The sequence below is a fragment of the Amblyomma mixtum genome, chromosome 6 (genome assembly GCF_055824585.1).
Source record: "Amblyomma mixtum isolate Tamu chromosome 6, ASM5582458v1, whole genome shotgun sequence".
Classification (NCBI taxonomy): domain Eukaryota; kingdom Metazoa; phylum Arthropoda; class Arachnida; order Ixodida; family Ixodidae; genus Amblyomma; species Amblyomma mixtum.
In genome coordinates this window covers 140,014,378-140,042,073 of record NC_143017.1, presented here as the reverse complement: position 1 = coordinate 140,042,073, position 27,696 = coordinate 140,014,378, and the positions used below count along the sequence as shown (strand labels likewise).

Genomic DNA, 27,696 nt, shown 5'->3' with positions numbered 1-27,696 from the left:
GTGTAGTGTGAACATAGAAATAAAACGCAAAGGCAGCAATTACCCACATTAGGATTTTAAGTATGCAGATAGCCTTTATCGGAATATAAAAGCATCTCGTTCAATTACAATGCATCCAGGCAATGAATTTCATTCTTCAATGGCAAGAGACAGAAATGAGTGTTAAATGCGTTAGAGGAGCCATGGAGTCTTAAGAAGCTCTTGGAGTTGAAAAGACGGCACGATGTTCAGAGTGGAGGGAACATAATGGAGTCTCGAAGTAAGGGATAACAATAGCACAATTTATGGAACAACGACAAAAAGCAGGTGAGGGGTTCGATCTCCGGCGTCGTCGGGTAACGGTCGGTGATGTGATGGGTGCAAGCTTTCCCTTCGCCTCGTGCTCGGGCTATCTGGGGTGAAATGCTTGGCAAATGTGCCTTTGGCCTCACCTTGAGTAGAGCGAAAAACCTTGTGACATTGCGCGTTTTCGCCAAGCTGCCTTCCCGCCATTGAAATTCATCGCCGTCAACAACGTTACCCGCAGGCATATGTAGTTTTTCTTTAGCTGTGCGTATGTGTGAACGCGCGAGTCCCTGTGTGGGCGTTTATGTGGGTCAGCCTACTACGAGCTCTCATAGATGCGATGTAAGCCAGAAGTTGTCATTGCCACTAAAAATCAGTAAAACAACGCTCCAACTAATGCACGAGGACATTGCTATTCAGATGAGCTTTTCGAATTCGGTGCGGTTCTCATAATGTCGCTCTAAACTTTGTGACAGTAAAACAAACCACAGGTCACCTACACAAATCAAAATTCCTTATTTGATTCACCAGAAGTGTCCCGGTGGTTCGCTCACCAGTAGTCCACCAGAAAGCACGCAAGGCTTCGAGATCACCATCTTTAAAGAAATGCGTTCTAGAGAGAAGTGTCTTTGATGATCTTGAAGCTTCAAGTCCCTGAGCAACAATATTGCACGGATAGTGTTCGCACAGGAACACCGCGAATCATGCACATTTTATCGTGGTGGCAGCTGTTATTTTGTGAATTAAAAGGTTAAGTATGGTTTGGTTTATTGGTTTATTGGGATTTAACGTCCCAAAGTGACTGAGGCTATGAGGGACGTAGTAGTGAAGGTTTCCGGAAATTTCGACCACCTGGGGAAGTACACGGAAGGTGAAGAATGGAGAATCGTGAACTAAGGGTGAAGAATAGAGAAACGATAGGGTACAAGTTTCCAGAAAAACGTGCCGGTGTAGAAAGAGATGTTTCTCTTTCACTACTGTCAGAAGGGTTTTTTTTTTTTTTTTTTCACAGCATTTAGGAATGCACCAAATGAAGCACTATAACAAGATTTTCAAGAAACTTTGTCTTCGAGCCCCGAGGATGTGAACCCAGTAGAGCTCATGAAAGCAGCATTTTAATATAATCTAACTAGGCTGTATCACATAAACTATCATGCATCAATCTGCTTTTGATCCTTGGCAGATAGAAGTTTTGCGAAATTAATTCATAAAATGTGTTACGCCTCTCTTTATGCTTTTGTCTCATCGTGGCGCAAAGCAGAAATGGCAGAAATAATGCCAGGCGAAGGATGTTGTCAACCACGTCTCCTCTCAGAAAACAAAAAATAAGACCTGGCAATGCTCGAAAGAAAACTCAGCACACATTCCTTTTCAGTTTTTCATGACGCTTGCTTCTCGGAAGCGACTTAGGCATCACACGGTATTATGGCCCCTGCAAAAGGTGCACAATAATCGTTTTCGTACAACGCAATGCTGGGTTGACAGTGGATTCCAGTAGGCGGCGCGGAAACCTGTCAGAAGGCTCATGAGACGCATTATCTGAGTAAAGCTTTCTAATGCCTTGTGTTTGCCGGAACCGATGCCATGAATACGTAGCTACCCCACTACTATACTCGGTGGCAGTTATTAGCGGAATTAGGGACAATGCATCAAGATGTGATTAAAACACACAGGGATTCCTAATTTCATTATACCAGCAGTGAGGTAGCATCGGAAGTTGATGCGTTTGCCTGAAGTGACGTCCGTCCCAGTCTGGTGATACCACTTCCCAAAATAGGCAAGCATAATAGACAGGTAGGTGTTCACATAATGTCCGTTTAGGCGCCTAGCAACAATCTGCTCATTCGAAGTTACAACAATTACTGACAAAAGCGTACAGCTTGATTAATTACGAAGTTTGTTAGATTGGAGAACATTATTCCCTGAAGTGGTTAGTGTAGCGGAATTTGGGTGACTATCTCAGAGTATAGAAGCTTCGTTTGATATCAGAACTTAGATTGAGGTCCCAAAGTATGTCGACAACCGTGCAGCATGAAGACGGCTGGAAAAGCTGCTTCTCATCGTGTACTATTAAGCATTAATTTAAAGCACAAACACGACATGTTCAACGGGTTCTTACGATCAAATACCTTAAATTCACGCGGGAAGAAAGTGTGTTCGCGTGATGCGTGCGACAGAACGTAATTATTATGTAAAAATGCTTGTATAAGCCCTAAAATGCCCGCAGTTTCTTACATTCTCTCGAGTATTAAATCCCTGCTGAAGTATGTTTTGATTTTACAGCCCTTTTACGTATCTTAGATCTATCAGCAGTGCGCTGTTTTCGCTCATAAGACCGTTGTAATACGAAATGCAAGTGCACTTATTTAGCCTAGAAATGGTAGAATCAGTGTTGCCGGAATTTCGGAGCCTTTTAAGGAGAATTCATATCTATTGATTCGCAGTTAAAATGCCTTGGCCTTTGATTTACTACACCAGCGGTTTTATCGCTTATAGTTAGGCCGTCAAACAAAGTGGAGACGACTGTTCAGCAACGTACGGCGGCTCTTCTTCGCTGCGCAGACCAGTCATTTTGAACCTAAATGTCCATCTTGTGGCCCCTTCAAGAGTTTTGCGAACTTTGCTCTCCCGCATCTTCTGCGGCATGAGGCAGGAGAAATAATCCTCGGCAGAGAATGTTTAAAGCGAAATACTTGCGAAACATCCACAATTGTCCTCTTTTTCAAGACTCAAGAAGCTTTGAGCTAACACCACCCCTGTGCACCTAGCTAAAATAACTTTGGCTTTTCGTTTTACTCGAAAGGATGCATCCTCCCACTGGTAAAACAAGGAATCGATGACTAAGGCTGCTGTCAACGGCCGGTCCATATTAAATGAAGAAAACCAAGAAAAAACTTCACACCTGCGCCATCTTCACAAGGCTTAGCTGGAATGCAGCTGACAAAAAAAAAATATGCCTAGCAAGAACAAAAACTCTTTCCAGAGCTAGAAAAAAAAGTGCGCTTAGCTATGAAAGAGTAGAAATACGGTGAAGGATAAGGCACGCGCACAAAGCCGAGCGCACGCTCAAATACCCACAAGAGCGCACCGGAGATGGTCGTATTCAAAAACCCACTGAAGCCTCGTCAAATATCGGTTGAAGCGAGACGCCCAAATCGAAGGCGTCCGCTCGCGCGGAAGAGAGCGCGTCGCGCATTTCTTTCCTGGCCGCGCGCGCACCGTGTACCATCGGGCCGAACGTAATTCCGCGAAAGGCATCGCCCGACGTGACGCTTTTGAACAAGCTGCGGCCGTAGAGCACGCCGCGAGCTATGAAAGCGCGGTTACGGCGCCAACAAGAGCAAGCGGAAGCAAGGAAATTTAATACCCGAGACGGAACAAAACGAAACGAGAGCAAAGCAACCGCGAGACAAAGAAAAAGGCAACATGTCTCGGCTACCAAGTGAGCCTCACAGGGGAAGCTTGGAGGAAAGGCTGTATCAGTGATGCTGCAACAAAAAAAAAAAAAAGTGTTTTTCCCTGTAAGTCTTTCTCTCACTGTCTTTTATTTTCGCTTCACTCCGTTATCCTCTCTCAGGGAGCTGGGTGTAAAGAAAAAGGTCGGTATAAAAGTGCACAAAACTCTACAGATCAAAAAACAAAAGCTAAAGTAAGTAACGCCTTTCTAGCAAGGCAGCAGGGCGCTGTTTTCATTTTGACGAGCGTTCGTCCTCGACAATGCGATGTTCTCGTGGCTTGATTACGGAAGCGAGCGCACCACCTACACGCCATGTCACGTGCTGTCTTCGAATATTGATGAGGCGCCCCAAATCCCCCCCCCCCCCCCTTCTTGCTGGGGGGGGGGGGGGGGGGGGGACTGGCACTTCGCCCACGGTGGCTTTCCCGAGCCAGTGCTTCAATGGCGGAATGAAACATTTATGCCGCGCAAGAACAATTCCTTGAAAAGGTGCGCTGGCTTCTCTTCCCCACTTTCTCTCTTTCCCTCCTTTTTTATCTCTAGTAGTGCGCGATACGAACTACGCCCGGCTTTTTCTGGGTAAACTTGTCTCGTCTTCTTACTGCGTTTCTCTCGAACCACGAAAACTGTCACGATAAAATTAAGCCTTAGAGACAGTATCCTCTTAGCACTACCTCTTGTTTATCCTTCAATCCCGCGACGTAAAGATGCGCTGCTGAGAGAGAGAAGTTTGGCGAAATTACTTTCGCGAAACTATCGCCTTTCTTTCGTTTTTTTTTTCTGTATTTACAACGTCACTAATGCCCCGGCATTAATTTTTTATCCGAGAAAGACTTTCGTGACCATTTAAACAGCTTTGCGTTCGGCAGCACCGCGCTGTAATATTTAAGACTTAAGTTCTTCATAGCAGTAACATAATGTGATTACGTTTAGTTCTCTTTACCCCGTAGTAACAGGGTGTTTAACCTAAGAGTTCATACAATTAAAAAAAAAAGTTTTTTTGAGTTAGAAGAGCTCTTTTTTCGGCCTGGAATTGTGAGTGATGTAGTACATCAGAGTAGAGCTAGGACGTGCTTACTAGTAGGATTCTTAACTAATACTAAATAGTTAACTTTTTTACTATTACCGTTAGGCTTCTTAATTATTTAGAGCCGTGTATTCTACCGTAAGTCATATCCACGCTAGTTTTTAGAATTTCAAAAATGCGGTTACCCTCGGCGCTATGGCCTAACTAAGCTTTCGCTACATGGCGCCAAAATACATGCGCTTTCGAGAAGCTTGTCGGCAAAGCAACCTCTCCAGTGCACGTAACTCGTCAAAATAGCCAAACTTTGTTGGGTCACAGCGCCGACGGTAACCAGGTTTTCGATATTCTAAAAACTGATATGGATATTACTTACGGGGGACTACATGCCTCTCAATAATTCAGAATCCTAAAGGTACTAGTTAAAAAGTTAACTATTCAATATTAGTAAACTATCCTGCTAGTTAGCATGCCTTAGCTGTATTCTGCTGTACTGCACCACTGGCAATGCCATGCCGAAAAGCGCTCTTATAACTGAAAAAGCCTGTTTTTAAAAATTGTGTAAATTATTAGCTGAACCAGCCTGTATAAATAAAAAATGGTGCGCGCAAAATAGTAAAGACGGCGCTAACATACAAATAGCGAATGACTAACCCAAGATAAGGGTTCAGTTCTACTGGTGCACTATATATAAAAAAAAGAGCTCCAAATTTAAAGCCCTGTTGACATGCAATTAACATGTGACATGTTTGTGCTTCCGAATTCTTGCTATCTCTGCTGTGTAACATAGAAGTTATGCGCTAGGATACACTTACAGTGCATTATCACCTTAATTCCACGTGTGTTTTGAATAAACTGCGTAATTTTTATATAGTATTCAGGATACAAAACCATGACGAGGCATCACAGCCGCCTTTCGCCTAGTTTTGTTTTCAGAATTTTTTTAATGGTCAATTTATTGCATACGGTTGTGGGTGTCAGTCCCATAACTGGCATGTAATATTGTGAGGCACGTAGAATACCTGAAAACTTCCGTACTCTTGATGAAATTTGCTCCTTGTCGTAAAAAGAGAGTCGCCATCTTTGAACGGGAAAATCGTTGGTCAAGAAACAGCACCTAATCTGTTTTTAGCATTTGAGCCACTACCACAAAAACGTTTATAAATAGCCCAGAAAAGAAACACACTCTGCTGCAGCCCGGGTGGGTGACGAAATCTCTCAAATAAGCTCCTTTTCGATAAATGTTTTTTCAAACAGAAGAAAAAAGGATTCCTAATAATAATGACATACAAGTTGGTAGTAATGCACGTACTAAATTGAATGTTCTCACTTCTGTCTAAAATTATATTTTAAAAGGTGGAGTTTCGCTAGAGGAAGATTTAAAGTATCTTGTTCTAGCACTGTGAACAAAACCGAACTTTTCCGCAATGAAGACTGCGATACAGTCCTTTCGAGCTTATAACCACAGTGCTCTATCCACGATGTGTATTGGTAGAGTAGCGGAGCCAATAATAAAGGTCAAAAGAATACGAGAACCATCTGATTACGCTCAATGCAATGAAAGCCTCACCTTGTTATAATGTATTTTAAGCTTTACTGCGTAAATAGTAATGAGTGCATGTGATGAGTGCATCCAGCAAGTGGTGGAGGAGATAGGCGCTCCTCGAACAAAAAATGAACAACGACAGGTGCTGTGCCATTCTCCCCAGCCGGTAATGGTTTGCAGCTAGCTTGGAGAAATTCAACAGTCAGATATGAAGTTATTTCTTTTTTTCGTATATCTCCAGTTTCAGACCTCGTTTGAAGGCATCCATTGTTGGAGAAAAATTCTTTTCAAAGCTAGATATGCCACGTACACAGGAGCACGGCGAATGAGTGTTCTTTCTTCACAATGGTTTCTTATCGACTTACAACACTACTTCAATGAAGCCTACAGCCAATTTGAAGTGAAGAACCGTTGGCTTTCGAGACACTTGAGTTAGTTCCAAAAATACTCGTAGACCTTCCATTCTGCTTTCAATAAAGCAGTTTGCTCTTGGGAGTTGATCAATAGAAGTGAAAAGCAGAAAAAAAATTTCTGACATTAAAAGAAGCCTGTCTTTTATGGAACCAACCTTTGCTGTTGTTCAGTGAGCCTTAGGACACACTCAAAAGAATTTTCGCCGTAAAACTGTCAGTAAAAAATACTTAGTAGTCTCTTCTAAAGAACTTGTAAATGTCAGAGATGTAGCTTGTGTTCCTTATCAAATTCAAGTCACACGGCAGTGATTTCTATTACGGGGATTTTAGAGAGTATTATCAAAAGCTTACGAACAATGAAGGAATAAAAATGCAAGAATCCTTCACTCTGCAAGCCGTTATAAAATCTTATTAAAATGGCTAGCAGGTTCACATATGAGGAAAACATTGGAGTGAGGAAACGACAACCTTATTTTTATAACGTGTAGCTCCATTCGCAACAAAATATCTAAAGTGTCTTCCGAAACATTAATAAGGTGAGCTTGACTGCGCCCGACGGTCGAGCCGAAATGCTAAAAAACGGTTTCTGTGTTTCTCCTTGTCAACTTTGTTTTTGTACGCCCCATCGGAAAATTAAGTAAATCAGCATTTTTTCAACCTCTGACGCGAAACTAAACTTAATTTCAGTGAATGTCATAACAGCTACCATTGCAACAAAAACAAAGCCCTTCAATCTCTGTGCCCTGTCCTGATTTTTTGTAAAAGTCAATTTGTACTCAACCGTCCATCTCGGTTTCCACAGTGCATCTATTACAGCAGAGTTAGATGAATTCGGCGCACGAAAGGGCGTTCCTTACACGCCTTCTAGGCTGCTGAATTGAGCACTGGCGAAAAACAAACACTGCCTGCAGACAAAAGAGAAGGACCGGGAACTTGTTACCCAAAAAATGTGCTTGGAAAAACAAAAGGCCCGACGAGAGGCCATTTAGGAGAGTCGGTAATTACCCCGAGCTGCCAGCGGCGCTCGGGGGAAAGCCGCAAAGCAAACGGTCCGTCCATTTGCGTCGACCCGTTTCTATTGCAGAGCTTCCGCTTGCGCACTGTCTTCCCCGGACGACGAGAAGCCCAGCGGTGGCGACGGGCAGGGGAGGGGGGCTCCCAATTTTTCTTATCTTCGCCTCCTCTCTCGTGCGCCAGGCTGTCGAGTATTCTTGAAAGCGAGCCCTCAGATCCTTTTGCACTGGCTAGCAGTAAAACACGCCCCTGTCTTCTTTTCACTTTCTGTGAGTATTGGCAAGAACAAGGCAACGCGCGCTAGAAAAGTAGTATGATCGAGTAGTGATTTTTTGCTTCAAGCTTTAATGAAATCATGCCGACGCTGCTAGAATTTTTGCGGATGCACTGAAGTAAACGTAAAGCACTTCGCGTCTTGATGGAGCCAGCACAACGGGATTCTTGTGGAAAGCAAGAAGCGACCGAGAAAGCGACGTGTTGTTTGCAGTCGGTAGAAGACAAAAAGAATTATTTCACTTGCAGAGGAGTTACATGAATAGAACTAACGGCCAGTGTCATTCCGGAGAATCAAATATTTTGATCGAACGTGCTGTCACGCAGTAATGACGTTTATCGTGAGATCAGTGGACCGCTGGGCCTCCACATCAAGTTGAAGGCTGTTTGCAGTTGTCGTTGTTGTTGCTGTTGTTTTGTTCCAGAGTTTCATTACGTATCACGTTTTTATTCCGTATCGTGCGCCCTGTATTTGGAACGCTGGGCAATCTCTCCGTGACTTGTTTGAGATGTTATAGCAATGAAAGAACTCAGGAAATCTAGAAATCAGTGAGCGACCATTTACGTTTACTTTTCCAGCGAGACAAAAATCTGAGTTTCGAAGTAACTTCTGCCTTTTGAGTCAACGGCTAATCTTTGTATCTTAAACCTATGCTCTTAGTGAACGAGAAACTCGCGCATGGATTGACACTCGTGGCTCTAATCACAGGATTTACAACTTAACAAAGTTCGTCCAGAGCAGAGAAAACAAGCTACAGGAATTTGAACTTATTTTATGGTTTTGCCCTTAATTATGTAACTCAAAATCAGCAAATGGCGTCGTTAAACGCGTGTCGCGTCTGCCGACGAAGCGCAGTCGTCAGACTGAAACGACATATGAAAAACCTATCAGTGGCAGGGAAGACTTACAGCTCACGACTCGTTATTGCGTCCTAGTCACAGCAATAACAGATTGTGTGAATTCACCAGTTGTCCAAGAAAGAACCGAAAACGACACCATCACTTTTCTTCGTCCGTTTTTCGTTGGCCCCCTTTTATATCGCACATGCAGCTAGAGGTCGCTAACGAAATAAAAGCAGATGCCGCGAAGGAAAACCGCCAGCGCAACCATAACTGCTTGATTATTGCAAGCATGAATGGTGCTTGGAACTGCAGAGCTCTAACTCAGTCGTTTATTTTTCGCTACTTTGGAGCACTGACCCCAGTGCAAACCATCATCCGTCAACAAATTCAAAGATGACAAAAAATCATGAGTGCTATGAAGAGCTGTTACGTTAAAGTTCTCGGGTTTAAAAAGAAAGGAATTTTGAGCGTGAACACAGCACTTTTTATGGTTGTCGTCCCAAAACCTTGACAAACTTCCTCCTGCTTGCGAGGCGGTAGTAATATTGTACTGACACTAAAAGTATGCCACTGGCAGTATCTTTCGCTTCCTTTATGGTTGAACGGCGAAAGCATACATAACCGAACTAAAATATCAATGGCACGAAACCTCGTTGCCTCATATGACGCAACACTTCTGGCAATAGCGCGTTTGTGTTGATTTGTGATTCTGCGCCACCGTTTATTTAGCGTTGCCTAAGGATCGACGCGACACTCTTTCCGAATATATATCTTTCACACAAAAAACTGCAGCCACACATGATATTTCTTTAAAACAATTTCCTGATGTTGCGCATATGCTCACCCTAAGCTCTGGCAGACAACTCGGAAACGTTAAATTCTTTATCGCTTTAAACAGCTTCTCGTTTTAGGCACACTTATTGTGCTTAAAAATGATGTCATTTATTCTACTCTTTCTTTTTCTGGCTCTAAGTAATTTCTGTATTTAGCAACGCCGTACAAGAATCGTCAACAGCGACAACGGGGACATGCGCAAGATATTTTTTGGTTCTTAGGAAAGCGCGAAGGAAGACATTTCCTCTTATAATAACATGAAGGTTGTTTAAAAAAAAGGAATGTACAGTCATGAATCATGTTAGAGGGAACAAGGTGGGAACATTCATTTATTGATTCCTCCGTAATCATGAGTGACAGGCGTAGTTTTTTCTGTTTTCATACTAGCTTTCCCCAGGGCGTATGGTATCCAAAAGTAAATTTTAAACTTAGCGGAAAGATAGCCAGAAAACTTGAAGTTTTGTGAGAAAAGGTTGTTTTCTTTCATTGCTCACGACCGTATTTAACATCTTCATTCACGTTTTCCGGCGTCTCTCACTCTCACCTTTCTGTGTCTGATGTCAACAACATCAAAAGTACACCTGTACAAAAAAGAGGAGGAAGAGGCTGGAGACGATCAGCGAGGAGATAGGGGCCCACAGTGAAGAACACAGAGAGGTCAAAGTATACCTGCACCACCGGTGCTCGTAGACCTAGTCAGAATCTTACAGCATTGACAGTTCCGACAGTTGTCCAGTCTGCCATTACAGCAATCGTGACTGCAAGTTTTCCGCATTTAAATTACGTTGCACAATTGCTAGAGCCCGAGTTCAATAACTGCCGCGAATTCAACAGCTTTATCACATTCAGGAACTTGAGCAGCGACACATTCCTCATTCCATAAAAATACAATGGTGTGACAAAAATGTCGCCACAAACAAGAAAAAACATCATGTTTATATCACACATATATAAGAGTGATACATAGCTGATGCTCTACGTATGGGTGGATGGCACGACACCTGGACAAGGTGATATGTGCACGGAAAAGAAAATTACAACCAAACCAGTAAAAGCTGAAACTCGCGTTCACACAACCCTATCCATTCTCATTTGTTTGAGACGCAGAAGAAGAAGCAATCCTGAGCTATTATGATGAGTGTACTTTGTGTAACTTGAGAGAAAATACAGATCTCTTTATTAAAACAAAAACAAAAAATAACGGCTCGGGTAACGCAGCTAATCGGGACTGTAGTCCACAACAGAAAATTAACATTCTCCAATAACTCGGAGGCGTCGTTCTGCAAACATGATCCGAACATCGGTCATCCTCTCTTGCTTTTGCCGAATTTCCCCCGGCAGAGAGCTTGTGTCGCGAACGCTCAAACTGATTACGTTGGATGTAAAGGCTTCACTTTTTTTTCTCTGTGCTCTCACGTGCAGTTACGCGTTGCGTTTTATAACGCAACTCTGAGCCCGCTCGCAACGAAAAAGAGATATCCTCATTTAGTCGAGTTTCTTTTCTCTGTTCACCCCGGCTTCCCGCTTTCACCCTCGGCTGCACTGTCGGACCAATCTCTCGGACTCTTTACCCATTCCACGGGGCCTTAGCCAATGGCACCAGGGTCCTTCGGCGGCCCCAGCCACCGTCCGTGCGCTTCGATCTCTGCCCGGCGCCCGGCTCCTGGGTGCACCAATTTCACTAAAATGCTTCTCTGTCTCGCTGGCCGCGTAGGTGAAACGCACCGACACCGTGCTATCCTACTGCTTTACACGGCCACCGAAGCTCCGGGCCGCAAGCTACGCCAGCAGTAGGGAAGGGGCACACACACACACAGATAGGAAGGGCAAGGGAGAGAGGGAGAAAAGGAGAAAGGGGGCCTCGTTTGTATTAATAATTCCACGGACAGCGGCCTCCCCTAATTACTCAGCACAACGTGATGCGAATAAGCGCAGCTGCGTCTCCGACCGAGCTCGAAAAGCGCGGTTTCGGCGCGTCTCCCACCAGCGGCGTCGGCCGGGTTGTTCTGGCCTGCTCTCCGCTCTCTCGCCTTAGGCGCCCTGCCCCTGCCCTCCCCCATATCCAGCCTTTCCACCCCTCCGCGCAAAGGCTCTTCTCCTTCACCTCCTCTCCTCCTCCTCTCCACTCCTTCTCCTCCCTGTTGTTTTTCGGGGCATGAGCAGGAGCCGATTTGTGGCTTTTTGTACAACCTCCGGCGCTCTCCCATCGCCGTGAGCGGAAAACATTGTGCCCTGTTTGGAGTGGCTAGTATAGACTCGGCCGCCGTTCAGTGTGCGGGTGCCGTACTACGTCAGGCTTCGGGAGGTGCCTCGCCACGACACGCACGCACACGCCCACACACACGCATAGGCTCCCTGACTGGACCCCTCACACCCCTCCTCCCACCCCGCTCATTTCTGCCCCTCGACTTAGTATCACTGGTGCTTATGTTTGCTTCTAGGGCTGTTCTCTACGTCGCTCCCACCAGTGCTGCTGCTGTTTTGTTTCGTCCTCTTCCCCCCCCCCCCCCCCCCTAGCTTACATCCTTCTCTCCAAACAATTCTGTAGAAAACGAGCACGGGGGAGCTGCTCGCGCACTATCGCCTGCTCTGTACGCCGTTCACACGCGCGGGAGCCCACCCGCCTTCAAACGCGGGAAGCGTTGCGTAAGCGCGGCCAGGTGATCGCTTATGGACGACGACGAGCAGGGGCCGAAACGCGAGAGTGTGGCCAAGGAAGAAAAGCTCGCTGGAGAAACTCGGCATCGCTTCTGGGCGGCTGGTTAAACTTTTCCATTTACGCTATCAGCGAGCGAAGGGAGACGGCGCGGGGAGTCGTTCAATTTGTGAGCGTAAGCTACACGAAGCTCATTTTCGGAAAGCCGGCGACGAGGGAGAGCCGCACGGCCTTACGCTTGCGTCCGAAAATGCCGTAACGAGTTTCGGTGTGGCGATTTGTTGCGCTCCATAAACGAAGTACGGAAACAAATAGAAGAAGCAAGAAAGAAAGCAAACACAAATGAAATAGCCACAATGGCGAGTTGGCAAAGGAAAAGAAGAGAAAAGAAAAAAAAACTCGTACGTAGGCCCCATAACTCATTCGCGGGTGTAATTATCCCACACGCGAGGACGAGCGCCGGCTTTAGGTCAAATACAATTACCCACCTGCTTTTGTTGTTGCCCTTTTCATGGCGCTCTCACGCCAGGTACCCTCAAGTGCGCACCTAGTTATCAAGTAGGTTTTGCTTCTTTTCGCCGAGGGCCCTGCTTTTGTAGCGAACCGAGGGGCGTTAAGCAGCGCATGGTAAGTTTGGTTGTGGGTGCGATTTGTGTTGTTGGTTTCTCAACTGCTCTTAGCACCCTTCGGCACTGAGTGTGAGGCGATATAGAGAAGTAAAAGACAAAAAACAAAACAAATTAGAGTTCACCGCCACTGCCATCAGGGAGAAGTGGTAACTACAGCAACCGCTACTGTTGTGGCAATGCCACGAGTTTCTCAGCATCGCCTAGAGTAAAAAGACGCGCTACGGTCGTTCATCTATTCCAATGATTCCTAGAAGTGCGAACATCGCATATGTCTCGACATGAAAATGCTCAATAGGCAAATTCAATTACGAATATAACTTTTCTGGAGGCTTACCACATAAAACTGCTTTGCTAATTTGCACACACGCGTAATTTGCTGAACGTTTACATCCAATAAAATGATTAAAGTAGCATTAAAGACGCTCCATTAAAATAATTTACCCTCCACATTTTTAGGTACATCATTGTGAAATCAAATAGGATTTTTACAATTCGGCATTTCATTGGGAGATGAAGGGCCATTTTAAACTTCCACAGGCGACGGCGCCTTTCTCTTCATTCACAATTTTAAGAAACTCCAAGACCAATTGTTCTTGATGGTTTCCAGGGAAAACTGATAAAAAGGAAAGCCAGAACACAAGCTCAGGGCACCTAATTTAACTAGCTCAATACTGGTTTGTTGTCTCTCTTTTACTACGCCGATTACATGCATAACAAACCACTGCATTCCCTCACCTCAACGCTTCCCTGTTGACAAAAAATATACAGAAAAAAAACCCTTGCTTCTGTGTTCAGCAAAGATTTAGTGAATGAGTGTTTAGAAAACAAATTCTAAGAGTTTCTATCGTCTTTTAGAAGCGGTTTTACGCAGCGCAACCCACAAGAGACAAAAATACAACTGACACCACGTCTTTGTTTTCGTCTTTGTTTCGTCGTATCTTCTTTGTTTTGCCATGGCAACTGTCGAAGTTATTTCTCTATAATCAACCAATTTGATGACTATTAAATGCCCACAAAAACACTACGTCCACAACCTCGCGGATTGCTGCTACTTCGCAGGTTCCGCAAGTAAAGCTGTGCAATTTAGACAAGGATGGGAGTTCTCTTATTGTCTGTTTACCGTGTTTTCGTGTCTAGAGCTATGTACCTGATTTTCCAGTGCACTCAGGATAGCAAGCGTAAACAGCCGATGAACAGGGCATGCTACACCCACTCCGGGTGACCATGGTTACGGTGCGTCGCAAGCGTCCAAGTGCAAGAAAACGATCGCCATTGTTTCCTCGTCTGAACTCAGCAATCAAAGCTTTGAATAAGCCTCTACAATTGGTCGTGCTGACTTTAAATTTGCTTTAATAGATTAATGTATCTTTAAACGTTCCATAGCTGTTTTGGTTTCACAGTGACTCATTAGTGAACGGCCCAAGGCGAGGGGTCATCACAAGGGAGGCGTAGGCAAGCTTACGCTAAAGACGCGAAGTACTGCTTCGCCGTCGACAGCCTGACGTACAGCACCGATGGGGCTTCTCCTTTGTTTGGGCCCTCGAGGTTTCTTCTTGGTGATACATTCTGCAAAGTCAGATCACTGCAACAGTTTTTTGTTACCACTATAGCTGCCGACGTTTGACTTCCACTTTGCTTCGTTTTTTTTTCAGTCCGACTTAACTTTTTTTTTTTCAAAGAGAGTAACAAGTGCGGTAAAAGAAACACACACACAAGGAGAAAACGCGCATTTGTGTGAACGTGTGGGTTTTTGCGCAAAGTGTGTGTGCGTGCAAGGGCGTCGTCAGTGAAAGAAAGAAGGGGCCCTTATCTATTGTCCTCATTGGCACCGGTCAGAAACAGCGTTAGGACTTAGCTCAAACTTTGTGCTTCGCCCATTTTCGCCGATCACTTTTTCCCTCGGTTTCTCCATCCCTGGAGTGCCATTGAAGCGTCTCGCTCATAAACATGTGTTAAACTTGCCGAAAGCATTCCTCTCTTTTCATGCCGTGAGGTCAAGTCTCTCGAGGGTAGCCAGAGTGGAGGGGGGACGTCCGAAGAGAAAGAGATTCAGGCATGGGAGGAAGCAGGAAGGAACAAAGAGAACGAAGGAAATAAATGGCGCTCTAACAGCAACTGCCCATTCTTTCGCGTTTTGTGTATAATTCTTCTTTCTTATCGAAGTCCGCCTGCTGTGCCAGGCGTGTAGGGAGAAGCTGCTCGGCGGTGTAGTGTGAAGAGGCGCCAAAGGCGTGCACACGCGTACATATAGGACCCCGGCAATCTTCCCCTCCCGTTCTTTCAGCTTGTCTCCTCTCCTCCCTGTATCGAGGCGGCCTTTTCCGTTCCAGGCAGCCCGGCACCATGCGTCTTTCTCCTAAGAGAGATTTCGCAATTCGTAAATGTCCGGCACCCCCCTCCCCTAACACTGCCCCCCCCCCCCCCCTCTCGCCTTTTCTTACGATTCGTTCCCCTCCCGCGGCGTTTGGCGAGCGGACCTGAGCGAACAAGTCTGGCGCGGGCCGAACCTGTGTTCGGGTCGACACCGCAGGGATTTGTCAGAATGGAGTTCGATCTCGGGCCATCGATCCTAGACTGCGTTTTTTCTGGCTTCTGCGTTTCTTTTCCCGCGTTTTGTTTCTTGTTCCCGCTCTTGTTCTGATTCTTCAATTATCTTTTTCTCACCTTCTCTTTCTCACTATTTTGGGTGAGCGTCTTACATCTTCCTTTCCTCGGCGCCGCCGCCGACATGGGGCGAACAGAGAGTCACGTCTTCTGTAAGCAGCTTCCCTCATTCCCTTCCTGCTGGCGACAAAAAGAAAGGAGAAAAGAACGAGGTCGTCAAAAAGAAAGCGGTAGCGTATAGAGAGACACGGAAGAAAAAAAACAAAAGAAGCATGAAGGAGGGCGCGGAGTTGTTTGTTTTTACAGCTCCGCTGCTGAATGGAGCGTGAACTGCGTTGAAAGCGGTCAGACCAAATTGCTGGTCGCTTTCTATATTACGCCTTGTCGGAAGACGGGAAGGCCACCGCTGCGGGGTTCGTGGCCGAGCCACAACAAACTCTTCCGGGCGATCTCTGTAATGAACTCCGGCGCACTCGTACAGCAGCCAGTCTATTGCGCCCGCATCGTGTTCGCGTAAGCAAGTAAGCAAGCGCAGATGCCTGCTTGCCAGTTACTTTCCTTCTTCGGCCCTTCCCTCATCTCCCTTTTCCTGCTGCATTCATTGGTTACTCGCTTTCTTCCGTCCATCACACCATCTTCCTCAATCTGGGGATTGTGGAAGAACAGCGCAAAGTGTTGTACTGAAGTCTTACAAGCTGCAAACATCTGTCTTGTTTGCGTAGATCGGAAACTAAAATGTAGGCTCTTCTCTCCTTGCGGAAATAAAATAATCTATTTTGTTAAAAGATGCATCCTTGTTGTCGCTATCACTTCCTTCCTGGCGGATATCTTTTGCCACCAGTAGATTCCCTGTCACTTTTCTTCTCATAGGAAGCTACGCAATTCTCTTTTGTTTTCATCACCCCTTACCGAAGAATGATTTTCCTTAGGCTATCTGTAAAGTGGTGGTTTCGGTGTCATAATGAGTTTCGAGGTTAAAATCGTAATATATTGTTCCAAATACACTGCGCCCGGTACAACCCAATATAATTTATGCGAGACATCTTGGTGCGGAAATAAATTCTATCCAAGATTTATTTAAGCCTTGAACGTTTAGTGCGCCCAGTGGACATTCCATTTCACCTCTCAAATAATGATTTGAATTCCGCGTGTGCGTTTGGCTGCCCTTCTAAAGGTCTATGCCTGCGGCTGTACGTCGCGATGTCAATGGAACCATTAGGCCAATATTACGCCGCAACTGCCAGTATTTTTTTGCAACATTTTGCCTCTGTCCGCTGCATCTGGCACTGACAACGTGCATAAGAAACTACTGAAAGGGATTCATTTCACCCTTGTATACATATATACAATATCCCATCCAACTTTGTAATTTGGGTTGGTTTTACCGCTATTCTAGCTTGCCTTACAGTCAAAGCACGCTTTACAGGCATAAGCTTAAGGGGTGAAATGAAGGGCATACCAGTTAAAAACGAGTCGGATGTCACTGTTGCCTGCCCTGCATGGAAATGAAGGAAAGGGGAGATTTTGAAGGGAAAGGAAGCCTGCCCTGCATGGAAATCAAGAAAAGGGGAGATTTTGAAGGGAAAGGAAGGGATCGACTAAGAAGCAAGGTTGTCAGGTAAAGACGAGCGCACTGCAAACTCACAATCTCTCGCGATGGAAGGATAGTACTGCTTTGCATTCCAGAGTGGTTCGTTTAGCAGGATAAAACGTGGTGGTATCGTTTTAGAATCATCATGCACTTTTTAAAACTGCGACATTTTCTGCAAGAACTGCGCACTCTGAAAATGAGTTTCCGAAAACATGCTTGCTAACGAGGCCACATTAAAGTAATTTTTTTGTGTGGCTTTGTCGATCCTGCTGCCTCTCAATTGTAAGTCTTACAGCGTACAGGCTACGCCAGCAGCTCCACAGAGGCTAAAGTGGTCTGTGACGAATTTCTGTGCCCGCTCGAAAAAAAAAAGCCGTGGTAAGGCGTCCGCCGTTATCTTGAAACGCTTGAACAGAAACTCTAGGCCGCGTAACGCCACCTCGGCCGCTGGATACTCAACGTCACTGCTGGTGTCTCGGCCTGGCGCCAGCAGTAGGTGGTCCTGAGACTGGCGTGAGCCACTCGCCCTATATTCCAAGGGAGAAATAATGCTTAACAATGTGTGCAACATTACCTTCTTAAACTCGCGCTATCCGCAAAAAATCGAAGCAGGGTCGAATAACAACCAGCAAATGTTTCGAGAGTGGTATACGATATACAGCTGAGACAAGCACGGTTTATGGTAAGCTAGAAGGAGACATTATTTCCACGTTAAACCAGGACGTAATCATTAAAGAACTGAAGGGCTTTTTTAACGCTAATTCCTAGTGTGTAGACTCGGGACGTACATTTCCCTCTATATTTTTATTATCACCATTAACCGCAGTTTAAGTGTGAGGATCATTTTTATTTTCGATCTTGTATTTGTTTTGCTGGATTCAAAGAGCAATTAATGCTTTATATGCTGCCCTCCACCCCTCCTATGTAATACACGGTAAGGGCCATTAGGTCTTTCGGGTACGTGAATAAATTATGCGAACGTTTTACGCGTATCTTTTCACATTCACATTCACATTCATTTATTCCACATTTATCCTGGTACAGAAAAAATGTGAGGGCAAGGACTAAAAGCTGCTAGTTAAGCAGCTTGACTAAGGCCCTTGCCCCCTTTGATGGCAGCGTACAGGGGTTTAAAATCACACAAAAAATTACACACAATGATTAGATTAGTTTCTGCAGAAATTCTTGCACTACAGCACAAAATACGATCAAATAATATTTTACGCGCGTACACCAGAAAGCATTATACCGAGTCAACACACACACATTATATATATATACATATATACACACACACACATATATATATATATATATATATATATATATATATATATATATAAACACTATACACGAAAATTTATACAACATGTACATACTTCAAAAATGAAATCTGAAACACAGACAAATGTATTTATGCAGAAATGTTTCTCTAATTACAACATGGAAATGCCAGTCCTTAATCTATTGCTTCATACAGTTAAATTCCTAAAATATTTAACGAGTGCGGGTCTTGACGATGTTCGTATGTCCATGTCTGTGTCTTGAAGTGTGTTTAATAATACTGGCAAGCGATGTTCCAATCTATTAAAACCGTTATTTGTGCGCGAAAAGGGGACTAGCCAAATGTTTCTGTGTCTTATGTTGTAAGGAACATCCAAAGATTGTCTAAGATTGCACAGCGAGAGAAAGCATGATCGTGTGCCTTTATTCCCCGTTTGTCAAATGATGAATCATCTATCACCACTTAATAAGACAGCTCTTGGTCTATGTAGTTCATTAGGCTTATTGGCTATCTCATATACAGATAGCCAGTTTTTCTTTGGCATTATTCGACATAAATATCATAATAAGAGACATGGTGCAATAAATTTATCCCACAGCGCACGGTCTTTTGTGTATTGATTTACTGAAAGCAAAAAAAGGCACAAATGAGAAGTCGTCAACCCGTATCAGCACTGCGTATTATGTCGCAACTTTTCCTCTGGTTCCGCTCTTCCACCCCAGCCAGCGTAATTTGTCACAGCCTTTCTTGCCTTCATTCACAGCTTTCCAAGCGAAAGATAGTATTTACTCCTGGCTTTCCAGCATGCCATCCTTGCAACACTTATCACGACAGGCTGGCTGCAATAAAGTTTCCAGGGAGAATGATGTGTCACAAACAGCGACACCATCACGGTCGCTAATGACCTCGATGTATAGATACTGAGTAGAGCTTGCAACCGATCGATGTAACTGAAGCTCCCTTTGGTTGGCAAACAAAAGCGTCGCTTAAACGCAAAAATAGTAAGTACCTGCAGTGCATACGAAAAGAACTGTTGTGCAACCAGTAGCGCCTTTATCTTCCTTTGAGGCTCATAGCATTTTTCGCTGTAACTTCGTTATTTTCAAAGTAGAGAGCGGAACCCACACGCAAAAATGATTTGTGAGCGGAGGCCTGTGCCCGCCTGGTACCTTTTGGTTTTGATTGATGTATAATCGAGGTTCAATCTCATGGTTTCCATACAAAGCCTGTAACATTCAAATGGAACTTTGGTTTTAATAAACGGATTCCGCTGACTACCGCACAACGATAGATTTAAATTAAATGCGATGGTATGCGATTACCAAGAATGCAGAAAAGTGCGCATTAAATGCAGTATTTATTGCAGCTCTATAAAGAACTTATTCTATCGAAGAACGCTACAACATCACTTTTATATTAAATTGTTTACACAACTTTGTGTCCCCTGATGTGTAGTTCATCGCATTCTTTCAACCATTTTCGTATTTCAATGCTGCAAATTATTGCCTTTTGATTGTGAGCAGTGATCAACAGATTTATAATTATGTACAGAAAATCCTCAGTGTGGAGCAAGGTTTCTGTATTTGTAATATGTTTCCTCTAATGCAGGCCACCTCTCTATGTAAGAGGTCTAAACATTAAGGATAAAGGGCTGCAAATGCTCATTCCCTCCGTGAACATTTGTACATCTATTCTTGTTTGCATTAACATGCTACCAGTTTGACTTCGTACCATTGTTAACAGTCGGTACTGGTAAAAGAAATGCGTTGAAACTGTGCGCGGAAAATTCTAGCTATTACAGTTATTTAAAAAACAATGATATGAAACAAAATGTACTCAAAGATACCAAAAAAACTTTGTATACACACCTGCGCGAAGGCAACCATAGCTTACCACTCGCGTAAACTGTGAGTGTAAATTATTAAAATTTCTAACATACACAATTTCGTTGAATATTTCATGCTAAAACAGGCCGAATAGATTCGCTTTTCGCACAATATGTTTTTTATAAAATATATCTTGTTTTTCTTGGGACGATATATGCTGGCTTGTTCCTTACAAATTGCATTGATACCCGTGCTGGCAAACAAAGATCACATTACAACAGCTCTCGACCAACGTTTGGAGAACCTCCCTAAGAGAGTAGTGAACAAAACAGTTCATAGAGCCCGGCATATCGACAGGAATAACCTAGATAAAATCCGCGCCAAACACGTGTACTCCAGTAGAATAAGTTAATCATTTGCGTCTCTCATTCCACGCGATTAATTTTTTTTTTTTCAATCGAAATTTAAACTAGTGTCTCAGTGCATTCTACCCCGATTAAGCTTATTCGCACCTGAAAAAATTCGCGACGTTCCCCTTGATCCCGTTGTTGTCGTCCGTATAAAATTACATCATTACACTGCATGCCCCACGAGACACATTATCAGCGATATGACCCACCATATCACTTACTCATCACCATTGTCCCCTTAATAGCTGATTCTCAAGATCGTGTCGCCCCACGGGGGTGACGCTCATCTTTTCTCCGTCATCTTATAAAGATAATCAAGTGACTTACTGTCTCCGTTCGCAGGTATCCTTGGCTTGCGCATCGTGTCCCTGGACGTGCCCCAGCGTGTGAGCGTGGGCCGCGAGGCGCTGCTCAAGTGCGCCTACGACCTCGAGGGCGACCTCCTCTACTCGGTCAAGTGGTACAAGGACGACATCGAGTTCTTCCGCTACGTGCCCTCCGACAGGCCGCCCGGCCAGTACTTTGAAGTGAACGGCATACGAGTGGATGTAAGCACGCTGGATTGCTACCTGCCGACTGCGCCTCGGGCTTGAAGTTCACTGCTAACTTGGCGGCAGAGTAAGCTGTATGGAATAGAGCGAAGTGGCGTGCTTCGTGTTCCGATGGTTCCACGCTTGCAGTGCTATGAATGCTAGGGTACCTAGAGTGCCTGCCTCTGAGGTTGAGGTTTTCATCTGGTCCAATGCAAGGTATAGATTTCTAATGTGTTTCACTTAGTGACAAATTCTTTCTCGCAGTGTTAAATGTATATCTTATTGTCCAGGTGTACTGATCCGTCTATGCCCTAAAGCGTAATAAAATGCTAAGCTTCTAATCTCTTTCACACTGGCAAATTCTACAGTATAGAACACCTTAAGGCATAATAATCTCACGTGGGTGGCACGTGGCCGATGTGTTTATCTTTATAGAGCAAAAAAATTTGCTTCCAGCAATCGGCTCATATTTTCTTGCTGTAGTTATCGTAACCATTAACGAATCGCGATTTTACCGCAGTGCTGCTCCATTCTCTGAAAACTATAACTTCAACGCCCCTTTGACGAAACAGAGAAAAAAACAACACAGGAACAATTTATTACTTTCTGTATATTCAAAAAAGTAAATTTGAATTTTTTTTCTGCATAGAAAAGAAAACTACAGTCTGGCGTCCTCCCGAGCACCTTTTTATTTTTGTATCTATGCAATGCGTTAAATTGTGCGTAAGAAATCTTCCTCACAACGGGGCTTTTTTAACCCTGAAATAAAGATTAAAAATCTCATTTTGAAAGATATGACATTGTCGAGCTTTTCTGGCATCAGAAAAGATGAAGAGCTAAATACATCTAACGTTTACAACAACCATGTAATGCTCGCTCTAGCTAGAAAAGCGTAAGACAAGCCAACCCTTTCGTTAGTTACATTGCGCACTTGCGCGCACCGCTCGTTCCCGAATGACGACGGTGCTCGACGCTGGAAAGGAAAACAAAAACATCGCGTACACATTCACTTAACGTCTTTTATGGCCTCTCAATACGCTGCTTAATGACGCCTAAAAGTAAGCCGCTCTTTGGCCGTCCTTCATGCACGACAACGTTTGCGCGCAGATAAGGAAAAGATCGCTGACGGTTTTATTTACGAGCCATAGCCCCGTTTGCGCTGCCAGCAGTTGTTCTAGTTTTTGCTTTGCTTTATGTCATGTCCTTCCCTTTGTCGCTTTATTTCAGCACGCTGCTGCTCCCTCCTTAGAATGTGAATGGCTCGGTGCCCTTGTTTATCTTAGCAACTAATCAAAATTTGGTCGCTATTCCAGGTCGCAACCAAAATAGTTTGTCTACGCAACTCCATAACATATGCGCACATGTAACGCGCACGCACGCACGCACGCACGCACACACACACGCACACACACACACACACACACACACACACACACACACACACACACACACACACACACACACACACACACACACACACACACACACACACACACACACACACACATATATATATATATATATATATATATATATATATATATATATATATATATATATATATATATATATAGCGAAGTATACGCTTCGTTAAAGGAAACATATTTATTCGACTCGACGTTTCGATCGGAAGACCGACTCCTGTAAAAGATCGGTCTTCCGATCGAAACGTCGAGTCGAATAAATATGTTTCCTTTAACGAAGCTTCGCTATATACTCTTGTAAGCAGTCAAGCACTTCATGCTTTCGCAACACACACACACACACACACACACACACACACACACACACACACACACACACACACACACACACACACACACACACACACACACACACACACACACACACACACACACACACACACACACACACACACACACACATATATATATATATATATATATATATATATATATATAACACGGATGAACTGAGAAGCCTAATGCAATGACAACTCCTGTCAGAAGTTCCTCTTTTTGATTGCACTCACCAGAAGTGGGCTTTATGGCCATTGGGATTGCTACTAAAAGCATAGCCGGCAATCGCATCGAATCAAAAGATGAGGTATATTATCACGTATGCACGCAAATAAAACTGCAGCATGCTCTCTAATAAAGTATTGCAACTCACGTTCTCAGAGAGGGGCGTACATGGCCGGCTCATCCCGCAAGCCCCGCATCTGTGGGCACGTAACATCAATATTTCACATTCCAGCAAACGTGCCCGTCGCCAGACCAAGTTTTCCAATAGCAAGCAAAATACGAAATTCTCGGGGCACTCGGCCACAGTGTAAACAGTGCTAACCACATGCATCAACAACTTCGCTACCCTTCTTTCTACTTGCTGCCCATTTCTGCCTTTCTCTCTTTTCTTCCAATTTTTTTTTTTCCCTGACTCGTACATCCGTCCTGCATGTCTTCTCACCAAAATGCACCGAAGATTGCTCGGCACGTCCGTGAGAGCCACAAGTCCACGCACAGAAATCAGAAAATTGAACCAAATAAAAGAAAACCACATCGCATGCGGGCGTAAAGAGGACGGCAGGAATGCGAATTGCAATCATGAAGCTGACGACAAAAGCAACAAGCCAAATGTCTGGCTTGGAAGAGAAAATAAGGTGTAAGGCACCGCTCCAACACGGCAAACTCCACTGCATAAGTTCTAAACTATCTTTACGACCGCGACTGGGATACAAACACACAAAAAGAACACTGTGAGAGAATTAGGCAAAGCAGCGCACGATAACCGAAAAATGGCCGGGTTATAGAGGGCGAAGCGAGACTCGGCTTCCTCGCCTCCGGCGGCGAGTCGCATGTTGCGCCAGTCGCGAGTCGGCATGTAAGGTCGCGGAGCAATAGCAGCGGCGGAGCCAGCCAAAGAAGCCATACATCGCGGGACAATTGGCCCAACACCCGGGGCAACGCGCGGCGAACCCGAAAGAATGCCGCCACTCTGGCTGCCCGCTCCCCCAAGTGGAGCCATCGGTTTTCCGGCCGGCTTCTTCGGGAAACCCTGTTATGAGAAGCGCGCCCTTCCGGCTCGATTCACGCCAAAAATGCTCGGAATCTCGATGGATATCTTTGCTGCTGCCGCTGCCTCGATCACCGGTGTCGTTTCGCCGGCAAGCCGCGCAGGACGCCGTGGCGCTGACCATGACGGCATGACGACGACGATAGTAGGAGGATGCGGTGGAGTGGAGGAAGACGGGGGAGCCTCTTTGAAAGGGGCCTCGAGACAGGCAGGGAAACAAAAGACACCCTTTTTCGATGGGAGTTCCTGTCATTTATTTGAATTTGCTTTTTTTTTCTGGAGCGTCGCTGCGTCGTTGTTTGCCTTCTCCTCCGGCATCTTCTCTCGACAAGCCATTTCCAGGGGGCACACAAACGTAGTAAAGAGGCGCGCGACGCAACCGAACGTGGAGAGGCCTGCGCGTCTCGTTTGGCAGTAGTGACAACGTGCTGGCAGCTAGAGGGAGGCGGCCGTTTGTTCTGGCCTCCGATGTAAAGAGCACAGGCAGGCATGGCATGAAGGACGAGACAGAGAGAGAGACTGCAGCCAGTTTGCTCGCGCATCGCACGATGACCCGGGAAGACGAGCAGAGCGCAAAATGCCCGTGAATAAAATGCCGTTGCCAGAACCTAAGTTCCTCCCCGCGCGCGTGCGCGTGCGCTCATACGCACGTAGGCGCCCGTTTTGCATTCCGTTACTTTGCTTTTTTTTTTGGTGGCGTCTCCTTTGTTTCACTGCGCGTGATCGCCGTTTCTCACTGAGTTGCCAGCCGTTTTGCGGAGCCCGCAATGGGTTTCGCCGCGTTGCGAGAAGCTAACGCGAACGGGTGCCATTTCGGCATGGAACGACAATTGTTTTAGGCCGGGTATTCAGCGGGCGAGTCATCGCGAATCATTTCGCTACCCTGTGTTCAGGGTGAATGGCTTGCTCCTTCCTCCTTCTTGCCACTAGAGCTCGTGCTGTCATATTCTTCTCCCCTTCTTTACGGAAGCTAACTTCGGCAGTATTGCGGTTTAAAGCAGGAGGATCGTTGCAGACTGAAGGAATGTTTGCAAGAAGTTTTTCTCTTTCCGCTAAAAACGACATGAAAAATGTTGATGTGAAAAAAAAAAGAACCAATTTACTATCTTCTACTACAACCGCTTTTCAAGTGATGATCCTTTATCATCGTGCATAAATTGCTAACATGGAGGCTCTTACAAAACTAGGTTTGTAAAGCCCTCTTGATGATTTAGTAGCTGAAAGACATACGGCGAAAAGATTTAAGCTTACGATGAAATGGAGACAGCGGAGAAAAAATTGAATTCTGTCTATTTTGCCCCTCTTCCTTATTAACTTACTACTACACGAGGACTATTTACGGACGCTCCAAAAGGAGATTTTAGGCCTTTCCGTAACATTGCACATGGAAACATGCAATGTTGTTGACACTTTTTCTGTTGCCGCACTCTGCTGGAAAGCGATCGAATGCAAACCTCATTAGGCCTCTAACCAAGGCTAACCTGTCGAGCTTCTTTTCGCAGCGTGCGCTTGCTCTGTTGAGAACAAACACTCGCCAGCAAAATGACTCCTCTCAGCTGGGCTTTGTATAAACAGCGCCTGAAGTAGAGCCTAATGAATTTTCCGGACTAAGCACTTGCTAATGACCGCACGCGTCCGCCGTGGCAAAAGCCTTTCAAACGTAATAACACGCTGTGAGGCACAAGAAGTGCCTTTTGTGCTATTCTTCCACAAAGCGATGAAAGTAACGCGCCTTAGCATTGCCATAGCAAGCCAGCTGCATGACTTGATGGGCGAAAGTAGGAAGGAATTCGGCGGAGGCGTTTGTGCGGAAGTATAGGCTTTTGAGCGAGCACTTTCAAAAAATTTCGAAAATAGACTTTTTGGGGTAAAAATATCGCTTTTGCGGCATAGTATTATCAGTGGTGACGGAAACCAGAAAACCAGTTAATCGCGTTAAGTAGTAAGCTGGTTAACTAATTTTTATTAATTAGCTTTTTAACTAATAGAGTTAAGCGCCTAGTTGCAATCAGAGATTTTTAGGCAATAGTTATTAATAGCCTTATCAGTTTTTAGAATTTAGAAAACGCAATTACCCTTGGCGCTGTGCCTCAACGAAATTTGTCTTTTTCGACTAGTTACGTGAACTGGAGGAGTGGCTTTGTCTGCATGTTTTCGGAAGCGCATGTATTTTCGTGCCATGGAGCCAAATTTTGTGGAGCCACGGCGGCGAGAGTAATCGCGTTTTCTAAATCCTAATAGCTGACATGGCTATTACTGACGACCGGCTAGAAATCTCTAATCGCAACTAGGCGCCTAACTCTACTTGTTAAAAAGTTAATTGTTAAGAATTACTTAACCAGCTTACTACTTAAGACGATTCACATGTTTTCTGGTGTCCACCAACACAGATGATATTACGCCGCAAAAGCCATATTTTTACCCCGAAAATCCTATTTTTTTTTTTTTTGAAAGTGCGCGCCGAAACACCCGGTATGCTCGATAAAGCAAAAAAAAATAGAGGAAACCTGAAAAAGTGGAACGCAGCGGTGCTCCGCGCGAGGAAATTGTTGTGTTTGCTTAGCCTAGCATGCGTTTTGAAACTGCCCCTGAGAGACGTTTCCTTATGTACTCCTAAAGCGCCCCAAGATACACACACTCTCACTATATTTTAAACGTCATCGCTTCGGCAAAACTTTGCGCGACTTGGGTGTTCAAATCTTGCTTGCGCTTGGGCTAACGTTTCTCTTTTAAGAAACCGCTAACGATGGCTGCTAACTCGTAATGAGAACAGCCGGGTATTGTTAGAGCTAATGATGGTAGCTAATGATGGTGCCAGTAAAGAATGGTTTTTTTTTTATTACAGCAGTGTGCTCATTAAGTGTATTTCAATATACTGAAATATCAACTTCATAATGTAAGGCTTTTTTTTTTTCACAGAGAGATCATGCAGTTCTAACTTTTTGTGCAAAGCTCAGATTCCAGGTAATTATGTCGAGGAGTGCGATTCGAGGCTAGAAAGAATTATAAAGAGATGAATAAAGAAGCACACGAAAATCATCTCATTACGAAGAGTTATTGTGTACTAAAATTGTGCGACGTGAAACCAAGAATTAGAAAAAGCATTTAAAAAAAGTTTCATTAAGGAATTTTTAGTATGCTCGACAAACTACAAGTGCATGCTCCCCGGCCGTTGTTGCGTCTTGGGACGCCTTCTTCTTTCATGCATCTGTATCAAAATTTAAAAAAAAAGAGAGACAAAGCAAAAATATTTAGTGCCTGTTGGTGTTATCTACGGAGCAGCGGTAGTTCATGAATATTTCAGAATACATTACTTGCGAAGAACAGTGAACGCTTCCGAGCTGACGAGAGCTAGCCTAGTTCCAGAATTAGGGCAAACGGAAAGTAGTTTTAAAACGCGTTTTTCCTAGTAAATTTTTAAGCGCGACTGGCGTCTCTGA

The 27,696-nt window shown here is 44.6% G+C and overlaps 1 protein-coding gene across 1 annotated transcript in view; it reads left to right on the top strand.

Moving 5' to 3' along the window:
• Positions 1 to 27,696, top strand: part of LOC149340595 (uncharacterized) — a 92,134-nt gene that overhangs the window by 56,742 nt on the left and 7,696 nt on the right. Inside the window, exon 2 of the mRNA XM_089549427.1 lies at positions 21,033 to 21,238. Coding sequence (XP_089405553.1) covers positions 21,033 to 21,238 — 206 coding nt within the window. The remainder of the gene's footprint in view (positions 1 to 21,032; positions 21,239 to 27,696) is intronic.